General features: G+C 35.6%; 1 protein-coding gene across 1 annotated transcript; it reads right to left on the reverse strand.

Moving 5' to 3' along the window:
* Positions 1-5,264: 5,264 nt before the first annotated feature.
* LOC140156855 (uncharacterized) lies at positions 5,265-11,474 on the reverse strand. The gene is made up of 4 exons (XM_072179851.1): positions 10,784-11,474; positions 6,906-7,324; positions 6,508-6,699; positions 5,265-5,928 (listed from the first exon to the last, which is right to left on the reverse strand). The coding sequence occupies exons 1-4, from the start codon at positions 11,430-11,432 to the stop codon at positions 5,680-5,682; spliced, it is 1,509 nt and encodes a 502-aa protein (XP_072035952.1). The 5' UTR covers positions 11,433-11,474; the 3' UTR covers positions 5,265-5,679.
* Between the last annotated feature and the right edge of the window lie 154 nt (positions 11,475-11,628).

An 11,628-nucleotide genomic window follows, 5' to 3' on the forward strand; every position in this document is an offset into this window, starting at 1 on the left:
TTATGTTTTGCCTTAGACACACGGCTTTCGGCTGAACCACTGCACTAGCAAGCTTTGTTAGCACATCTATGACAATGACGAAAGGTACAAAATCAGCCATATAAGGCCTTTAGATAGCAGAAGACACCAAATGACCAAATTGGTGTTTTATGACCTTGACATTCTTTTGTGGCGAGTGACATGGTCTTTCAATTCACGCCGAGTGTCCTTGACAGGTTTGACTATGCTTCAGTGGTCATGAAAGAATTCAAAAGATAACCTCTGCCCCAATAATCCCAAGCAATTGTCTGAAACTGCTCCTCGGATCATAAGCACTCAGTCCTCAAATGATAGTCATAGTAATGTCCAAAATATAAAAATTACTGACTATCATTGAAGACCGAGTTCCGCAGTCTAGTATCCAAAATCTGAATTTTGATGATTTTTACGATCGTCGGGATGAAAAAAAAATAAAAAAATCACTGAATATTCCTTTAGTTCCCTCCTCTCCTTACCCTGGCAATATAAATCAAAGAAAAATAAATAAAACAAGAAAAAAAAAAAAAAAAAGAAAAAGAAAATTAACCAAATTAAAGACTTAATGTACGATCATTATATAGGCCTACTCAAAATGCTGAAATAATACTAATAATAATTATCGGGAATGGTTTCTGTTAATTTTGAGCTGAAATAATAAGGTAAAGTGAAAGAAACACTGCTTGTTATTTTGGCCGTTTAACACGCAGTTCTATGGGAGGACATTATGACTTTATGTCGAACTTTGCACTATTTACCTACAAACACAAGCAATTTGGCTGATTCCATTTAGGTGCAAGTTGTAAACATTACAAATATGCTAAAAAATCAGGTTTGAAAAAAATTAACCAAATTCATATTATAAGATCGTACATTATGACTTTAAGGGATCTGGAATGAGCGTTTTGAGCGTTTCGATTGTATTTTTTGTGGGACATGAGAGCACATCAGACATATCGAATTGCATTCTGAATACGAAGAATGTCTTTCTGATATCAAATAAATTTCATTGAAATTTATGATATAATACAAATTTTATGACAAATTATTAAAATTTGATATTTTTCACATTTTTGATATATAACAGTCCTCGAAGTAAATATCATAAATCTAATGATATATTCTTAAACAGTCCCTGGTATACCATACATGTATAGTCCTATGTATAGTAATTTTGCTTTATCTGTTTTGTGCTGTTTAAACAAATAGTTAAACATAATTTCCATAAAATGTAAGCTTTTACTGTCAGAAATGTCCCCTTTTAATTTTGAGCAGAACAAGTGAGGTAAAGCAAAGAAAATTGGAATTTACTACTACTACTACTAGCGCCAAAGAATGTTATACGATTGAAAAACGGTACGATCCTTTGGGTGTGTGTGTGTGTAGGTGTGCGTATGTGTGTCCTGCACGCGTATTTTTTTCTGTAACTATAATGGGACGCAATACGATACCGGTATGTTATAACATCTTCTCTGGTTATAAGAATCAAACTTACAAGAAAAATGGCTCTTTTCAAATCCTACAATTCTGTCAGAGAAAATATGCATATTTGCATTAAATTTTTAATTAATTGACATAATTGATTAATTAATAAATATTTTATTTAATGATTTACCATAATTCCAAACATGTCAAACAATGTGTCAAATTAAAGCTAATGAAATGCTTTATAAATTGGTCAGATAGAGCACATTTTGCAGAATGCATTTAGTATTTTAGTTACATGACTCCAAACATTCTATTTTTGCTATACACGCATAGGAGCTGTACTTTTAAAATCCGCGCCTAATCAATAATAATAGTCTTTCACTCCATTGTCAAACCTAGAGTGTGATGGTTTTGTAGCAGATGACAGGGCTCATTCAAGCCTGTCAAGGTCAGTTAGTAGCCACTTGCTGAATGGACGGACATTATCAGCTATCAAAGAGATGCCTTGTGCAGCTGCCAATCACAGTAGAGGTTTGATAACATTTTGTTAAAAACCCAAATGTGATATAAGGACAAAGCTGTGCATGTTGGTACTTAATTGTTTGGATTCTTATGTTGAAATGCCCTTGTATTAATATTTTTATGTGTAGTGTATATTGTTCATAAATTATATAGCTTTTAAATTATGGGCATTTTTGCTCTGTTGCACTGTACCATTATGGAATATGAGCAAATCAATTACCGACACAAGCAGGTATACAGTGCATTATTTTATTTTTATTTCGTATCTCAGGAGCACAGCTCACTTGGTAAGGCATCAGAATTTTGTTCACGAGCGCTTCGAACTTTAAATCGGAAGGTGGGTGAGTTCGAGCCTCATCACGGTCACATTAATTTTATAAACCAAATATTGTTCGAACTTTTCATATTTGTTTTTCTTTTATAGTTTCTTTTCTTTGTCTTTTTTTTTTCTTGTTTTATTTTTTTTTCTTTATTTTTCTTTGATTCATATTGCCAAGGTAAGGAGAGGAGGAACTAACGGCCCATTCAGTGATTTTTTTCATCCGGACGATCGTAAAACTCATCAAATTTCAGATTTTGTACTGCTGATCTCAGTCTTCAATGATATAGTAGTCAGTAATAATCTTTTGGTCATTATATAACTATCATCATTTGACGACTGAGTTCTTATGATACATCATCCGAAAAGCAGTTTCAGACAATTGCTTGGGATTGTTGGGGCAGAGGTTATCTTTTGAATTCTTTCATGACCACTGAAGCAGAGTCAAACCTGTCGAGGACACTCGGCGTGAATTGAACTGACCATGTCACTCGCCACAAAAGAATGTCAAAGGTCATAAAACATCAATTTGGTGTCTTCTGCTAGTGGTTCAGCCAAAAGCCGTGTAGGCCTATTTAAGACAAAAATAATGCATTTACGTGAATCTGTAATTACAGACAGTATATACATTAGCTACATGTAGGCCTATTTGATAGGGGCTTCAACTTCGTCGATACTGCCGTTTCTTCTTGGGTTTTTGCCAATTTTTTCATTAAAATTTTTATAAAAGTAACAATTTGATTTTTTTTTTTTTTTTCGCTGGGATCACTGAATTGGGCTTTGCAACGCGATAGGCCTATATTCAATACTTGTATTCACCTACTGTTATAGCATTAGTCCGTTTATTACACAACTTCGCCAGCGTATTCAAGACATCCAATGCAAATAATCACCTAGATTACGTGAATCTGTAATTACAGACAGTATATAAATTGACGAAGCATACCGTAAATATGGCGGAGTACTCAAATTCATTCAACAAAAGCATGATTACAAGCTATTGCAATCTACCGCGACAGCTCGTCTCACACACATAACAAATGCACTATATGATCAAATAGGTTGACGACAACGTTTGATTGAATGCACTGCATTGTGCCATGATTACGGTGAAGGACACCGGTTCAAATCCTTTGTATGGAGCCAACCAATAATTTCACGCACATCCTCTATTATTGCCAAATTATTGCCCGGGATGATTGCACACTGTAAAAGAGCTATTGTTATAATGTTTGATGAAATCGTGTTTAACTATTTGCTTAAGAACGGCACAATACAGATAAAGCAGACAGATTTACTACATGTGGTACATGTATATACATAATAGGGAATGTGTGTGAGTCGAGTATTACCTAATTATAATAGGGCGTATCCAAAAATGAATTCACGCCCCTTTCAAATGTCGAGCCAAAGTGCAGGCCCTATGACAAGTATGACGTTAATGCTATCATCAGTAGATAGCAATATCACAAAAGGTTATATATTCATCAGTTTATATTAGAATGAAAACATTTAAAACGTTATAAAAAACACTACAACAACATTTTAAGGGATCGGTCACCCACCTTTGCACAGTATTTTTGTGAGACATGAGTGCACATCAGACACACCAAACTGCATTCTGAATACGAGGAATGTCCTTCTGATATCAAATAATTTTGAATTTTTGAAGCTTGCGACATAATACAAATTTTATTGAACATTGACATTTGTGACATCATCCTCGAAGGTAACTTTATAAATCTAATGGTATAAACTTAAAAGTGTATAATAGCTGGGAGGAAAAGTCGACTATCATTTGAAGATTTTGAAACTTCGATTTGAAGATACGAACCATTTTCATTTAAAATGTTTAGGTCTTTTGGAAACTTCATCTTCATGTATATATACCCCGAGGACTGTTAAATGCATGTCAAAAATGTCAATTTTTAATTAATCATGAGTATATACTTATCATTTTCACATAGATTTGTAGTGACATCTTTAACGATACCATTGTCAGTTCTAGGCCTATTCCAGAAAAATACAGCACTATATTTGGATTAAAAAATCCTAATCATTTAGTTGGTTTTCAACTGGATAATGAAAGTCATTTTTTGGAAATAAGGGCTAAAAACATGTGTTTTTCGCCTGCTACGACAATCAAACCCAAAGACTTTATGTTATTATGAGCTAACCTGTGGCTATAATAATATTCAATATTTTGAATTTGACAACAATAGTGAGGAAAGAGTCAAAATTGCATGGCTTTGACCCATTTCTCCTCAAATTGCAAAATAATTAAAATTTGACTTTTGTTGCCAGTTAGAACTAACTAAAGGATTAGGATTTAGCTATATGTATAAGCTATATGTTTCATTTGGCAAAGCAGAAAGAAAGGTTTAATTCCAAAAACTTAGTGCTGCATATTTCTGGAATCAGGAGTCTACCTATCTTCATGTACTGAATATAGCATGATTATTACACGTGTAAGATATTAACAAAAGTCTTGTCATATAGGAAAGCGCTATCTTCCGTAGATAGCACTTGAAAATGTTATCTACGGAAGATAGCACTTTGCTATCAGCTATGAATGGTAAAAAGCACTTTTAAAAATGGTATCTTCAACTTTTGTGGATTCAGGCCTGCTAATAAAGTGTTATTATAGTAGACTCAATGATTAAGAGGAATCATTTTCTTTGAGCCTATTTATTAAATTATGGCAAACGAATCCATCACCGGAAACTTATTTATGTACGTTCATCCCTGCATTTATCTATTTACCTGACCCGTAATGAACATTCGCATTGCAATGCAGTAATTTAAAGCAAATTTCAGTTAATGATACGCCTATATAAAAACCTAGTACATAATTATTATATAATTAATTTGAAACCTAGTACATAATTATTATATAATTAATTTGATCTAAAAATACAACTCTTTTAGTTTAAAAGTTAACAAATCAAAATTTAAACTTATAAAAAATTGGGACGTCGGGAACGCAGACATTTTGTAGATTTGACAATGATTTTCAGACCATTTTACATCAAGAGTCTTGTTCATAATGTTTTATCTATACTTTTGCCATCATCAAGAAAAATTAACTGGCATGTGGGGAACTGCATGTACCGACCCGACGGGTCACGATGTATCGACGGACATTCCGTCCTGGGGCCGTTGTCTAGCCCACTGCTTTCTTTCCTTGATTTTTAAAAATATAATTCAGCTGTTTTCTCTCTGCAAGTCAAACAGAACTTTATATTCGCCTAAATTTTATCAATTAACAATAACATTGGCAAGTTTTTGACTATTTTTCCAACTCTGCGACGTTGAGCGAACTTGAGCCTATTCATTTGTTCACAAAATTCTTCAAGTTTTGTGTTCTTAGTTCAGCAACCCCTGGCAACTTCTTGTCAGCTATTGTTCTCAGATTCTGGAACATTTTTCATTTGTTCACAAAATTCGCGAAAGTTTTTGTGTTCTAATTGAGTCATGACTTTGTTCAAAGCATATATTTCTTGCCGTTGTCGATGCTTCTTCAAGGCGACATGGTCTCGTTGTAGCTGCCGCTCTTGTTTCTTGGCTTCATCCAGTCTCCGTTGCCGTTTTTCTTTAGCTTCTTTTTCCATGGTGGTAAGACGAGTTTTAATGGCACGTTGACTCTACAGTGAAACAAAAAACAATGTGAACGTATGATGAAAATTAAGACAGTTGATTTTGATGATAATTTACTTTAATTAACTTTTCGGCAGTTTATTTATTTATTTCTTATTTAACCTGGGGTGACCAATCAATGCACTGGCACTGTTCTCCCTTGGTTCCCAGGTTCCGAATATCATAGGCCCGGGACCGGAATCATGGGTTGAACCTTTTTCGGCATATTGAGCCTTTGCCCAATCCTACACACTTTCCCGTTTTAAATAACCATTTATGATGAAGATCATTGTATGGGTTGGGGTATGTCAGGGAAATAAATGGTAAAGTATTATGAAGACCTAGTTAGTTGAAGACATGCATGATTTGTTAGTATTAAATTCTGGCCCAAACCCTACTGTCTTACAATAAAGCACGCCACCGACGAGGTGTTCCCTGAAAATGCATCGTTCTCAAAATAATCAGAGGGCGTATGACAGGAGTGACAACACACTATCCTAAAGTTGCTCCTATTATTTTTGTTTATACTGACACAAGTTTACAAAACCTTACAAATAGGGATTTTAGTAAAGAGGCCATACACTTACCCTTAAATCTGATAAAGACGGTACATACTCCGTGTTTTGCAGTGTCTCGGGCATCGGTGTCGCTGGCGGCGCGCATGGCATCAGTACACCACAATCTCTTATGGAAGACGATTGCTTTTCAGACAGGAAGATTTTTTTGATTTTATTTTCAATCACTTTCCTTCTGTTGAATCCGGTTGGAAACTCTTTTATCTGAAATGCAATGTATTATGTAAATTATTGTAAGTTTTATTAAAGCAAAAACTTTGGATGCGGAACAAAGTGAAATAATTTGTAGAAAAACAATTAATCATAGAAACCATCACACTTTTACTTTTCATTACTTGTCTCATCTCTCTGTCTCGAATTATTCAAACTAAAAATTATGCTGATGATAAAACATTTAAACTTAGACCTACCTGCGAAGTTGAAGGTCCATACGCGGTAGCCTGTTGAAGACTTCTCAAAGTCACCACCCCGGTCGCCTCCAATGACTTTCTCACACCATTGTTGCTTTCGTCATTCTTGGCCCGACGTCTCGATCCTTGTGGAACCCCACTGTTGTTGGCTTTCTTCTCTTCAGTTGTTGGCTTATTTTTGTTATATCTTGAGCTGTATATTTCTACTTTTGCTGGCTCTACCATCATCATGGGACCCAGTCCTGGCACTGCTAGAGACCCCATTTTCTCGCTAATAGAGCTTGTGATGGGAGTACTGGATTTGGATTTAGTTCTTCTGCCAGACCTTCGTCTTTTTAATCTTATCTTAACAGAAAGTGGTCTCTTTTTCTTGGCACGTTTCCCTTCACTTGGGGCACTGTTTCTTGATTCGACGTATCCTGCATAGAAAATAGAATATAACGCGTAAATAATTATATTTAGTCCTGTACTTAATTAGTGCAAGAGGAAGGGTTAACGGCCGATTTCATCAAAATGGGGACAGAGTTGAGGGTACATGCCACCAAATAGCTTTCCATAGACTTTACGTGCAAAACAGGGGTCACGTTTTAGGCTATAAGTCGAGTTACGTCTTACTTTGAAATATATATTTGATATCATTTTAATCAGAACAAAATTCTGCATAACATATCTGAAAATGACACCATATTTTAGGTCTACTTTTTGAGAAAAATAGCGCTATATAAAAAGACCCGATTTTCCCGTGTTTACGTCTGACTGCTAACCGCGTTTTGAACTCGTGTGTTCATGCGCTCATCATCGTAAACATCACTCAAATTTTCGCGTTTTCTGTTCAAATTAGTAGAGATCACATTCACAAGTTCTAGCAAAACACGATTTGCAACACTAAAATTGTTAATATTGTACCGATTTTGCACATTTTTTATGCAAAGTTGGGACTATAGTCGTGATAAACTTTTACCGGAAACCGCTTCACACGCGGATTTAGTGGTATGAACCCTTGAAGAGGCTAAAACATCGTTTTTAGGCCTTGAAAATGATTTTGTTATCTTTTTCACTAAGTTTTGAATTAATTTAAAGAACTTTTAGGTTATTTTCTTTTATACTTTAGACACACTGGCGATTTCAAATACAAGCATGATAACCGACAATTGCCATTTTTCGTCATTTTGACGCACATGAACGCACTATAGTTGCAGATTTGTAATTTTTATGCAGATATCAATTGATGTTAAGAATAAAAGTCACTTGAACATCTTCTACAAGTACATAACTTCAAAAATAAAACATTATAAGTACGTGCAGACTATTTAACAAGTCAAACAATGACAATCAAATAGGCCTACCCCCCCTCCAGCGTCCGTTTTAACCCGTTTTGTCCAAAAACCATATGTAATGAATGGCTATTTCAAATTAAATATTAATATGAATTTAGCTTTGAGTGTTATAACAATTTACAATACTGAACAGTGGTATAAATAAAGCAAACTAGAAACTTAAATATCTTAAAATCGAATTTTTTATGCAATTTTATTAAATATGAACGCCAAAACTTGAGTTTAAATGACAAAAATTTAGCTAAAAATAACAATGAATTTGACAAACCTCTTTGTAATTAAAACACCAATAAATAATGTTTTCAATATTTTGAAACTCTTCATTATTCATATCAAAAGGTTTCAAACTTCTACCAAAATTGGAACTTTTATTAAATTGGATATAAAAGTAAGTCTATTCGCGGAAAACGCACGTACAGCGAAAAACATGGCGGCGTCCATGCACGCGCTTGTTGATGTCCTTCCTCATTTCTTCGCGTGCATTTTAAATAGATAAAGACGCGCGAAAAACGCATGGAATTGCTCCTTAAAGGGTACATGCCACCAAATAGCTTTCCATAGACTTTACGTGCAAAACAGGGGTCACGTTTTAGGCTATAAGTCGAGTTACGTCTTACTTTGAAATATATATTTGATATCATTTTAATCAGAACAAAATTCTGCATAACATATCTGAAAATGACACCATATTTTAGGTCTACTTTTGAGAAAAATAGCGCTATATAAAAAGACCCGATTTTCCCTGTGTTTACGTCTGACTGCTAACCGCGTTTTGAACTCGTGTGTTCATGCGCTCATCATCGTAAACATCACTCAAATTTTCGCGTTTTCTGTTCAAATTAGTAGAGATCACATTCACAAGTTCTAGCAAAACACGATTTGCAACACTAAAATTGTTAATATTGTACCGATTTTGCACATTTTTTATGCAAAGTTGGGACTATAGTCGTGATAAACTTTTACCGGAAACCGCTTCACACGCGGATTTAGTGGTATGAACCCTTGACAAAAGCACCAATTAGCATACATAGCTTCATACAAAGTTCTTCTTTTTTCTTTCTTTTTGATTGACTGCATGATGCAGTCATGTCCACAGAAAAATTCGTCTCGACCTTTGCAGGACTTAAACCCCATTAAAAGCTATTAAACCAAGATGACACTCATTGAAACAGCTCAACTGATTAAATCGGATCTTCTCTGGTTGTGCACAAGTGTCTGTTTTACATGTGCGATATCGCAATAAAGCTGGTATTATAGATTCAGTTGGGTAACCGATTATAAAGGAAACGAAAGGAAACAATGGTATGTGTACCTTTGTTCACGAAATGAGACAATGGCCTGCTTTTTGTAAACCAGCATTCTTGAAAATGAGCAACATAATGATTGTTGACTTAACACGGTTTGGAAATAATTTCTTCATATTTTTGGTGTTATCTGTCGTTTACATATCCTTCCTAAAACACAAAAGTGCGACCCTCTCCAAACACCTAAATTAGCTAAAAATTTAGGACATGTTACAAAACTATATTTTCTAGAATTTCATAGAATAGTTTAAATGTAGCTTGTACCGTTTTTTTGTGGCATCCTTCAGAACGGAGCGGTCCGTTACCAATATAGCTCAATATTTTCGGTCAGATCTCCATTCAATTAACACGGGGAGTTGGCTAGCTATGAGCTAGCTATGCTTTGCCCTCACTCATATTCTACGAAAGTGCGACCCCTTCTGAACATCTAACCTAGCTGTAATTTTAGGTCATGTTAGAAAAATATATTTGCTAGAAGTTTGGAGAATAGTTTAAATATTGGCTGGTTATTTTTCACACAGTGATGTTAACTAGGCAATGCCCATATACCTATAACATACACTGTTTGTAGAGGTCACGCGTCAATGGTGAGAGCACTGTGTATTGTGTATAGGAAAACGGACAGTAACTGCAGTATGGTACCAACTTCTGGAAACCATAGAACAGAGGGGCTAAGGTCATTCAGATACACAAAAATAAAAGTGCTTGGATTATGTAAAAAGCCACACGTCCTCATGTCATAAGGATTCAGGAAAAGTAAAGTTTGTTTGACTTATCTGTAATGTACCGTTTTCGAGTTATAGGCCAAAAGGTCAAATATCAATATAATTTTTCATAATAAGATATGTTTCACATATCCAGGGTGGTTCATTCTAGGCTTATATCGCAAAAATGGTTTCCATACAGGTAGTCCCTTTTGTGGGCCATTCTAAAATGAATCGTAGTAACCCGTCTCAACCAATCCCACATGCAGATTGCAGACACATCCAAATTTCGTTCATTATGTGTACATAATAAAAGGTAAGATCAGATCGAATAAATTTTCATCTCAGATACAAACAACTTTTAATGCTCTTGCCTCATCCCATAATTATATATAATTGCTTTCCTGTAAATTATATGTTCAGGGCCCCTTGGATATCAATCAGTACCAGATAAGGTGCTACCCTGGTAAAAGAAAGATTAAATAAATAGATAAATCACTGGTCATAGTAAATAATCTCGAGAAGTAACTCACCATTGTCGTCATAAAAAGCACCAACATCTGCCTCTTCGTCTTTTGTATCAGTTGGAGATTCCCATGACGAAAGTCCTGAATCATGATCAGCCTTATCAAAAGCTTTCTGCAGACCAGTCGCCTGTATTGTCACTGATTGTAACATCTCAGTACTATCTGGCAAATTTGAGTTGTCTTGTTTCGGGCTATTTCTTTTATCGTCCCTTTTGGCATTCAAATGAATCAATGCATTTTTCTTTGCTGAACGTAGTCGGGCACTAGTTGCCAATCTTTGCAAGATTCTAAAATTTGGAAAGACGCTTCCTCTATCATTGTTGGGGCTTCCAGTGTTTGATTTGATTGATAGTTCACTATCAATTTTATTTGAAGATATTCTTCTTGTCAATACTGAGTCAGAAGAGGAAGCCATAGCGCTGGAAGGGGAAACAGTCTGTGGAATCGACTCTAATTTTGGAAGTCGGAGTGGGTTTTGCTCAGTAAGATCGCCTGCAGGTTTTGAACAACTATCTTCTGAATGTGGATTTGGGTATGGTGGTGGTTTTGGCTGATGTGGTGGGATTGCTCCACGCACACTGCTTGCAGACCCTCTTCTACCAGCAGCACTGCTACAACGAAGCACTGTTGGTGGAGGCCCGATGGTAATGGGCATTGTGGAAAGACCTGATGCAAAGGTAACCGTGGCCCCTCCTCCACGGCCCGGTGTTGTCGCCATCTGGGCACTGCGAGCAGAGCTAGGTCTAGGAAGACTAGCAGGTAGTGACAAGACTGCGCTTACTGCCATCTTTTTACACAACTCTTGTGGAGCGTTCATTGGATAATAGTTCCAAAATAAGTTTTGAGCTTGG

This window comes from Amphiura filiformis, chromosome 7 (assembly GCF_039555335.1).
Source record: "Amphiura filiformis chromosome 7, Afil_fr2py, whole genome shotgun sequence".
Classification (NCBI taxonomy): Eukaryota; Metazoa; Echinodermata; class Ophiuroidea; order Amphilepidida; family Amphiuridae; genus Amphiura; species Amphiura filiformis.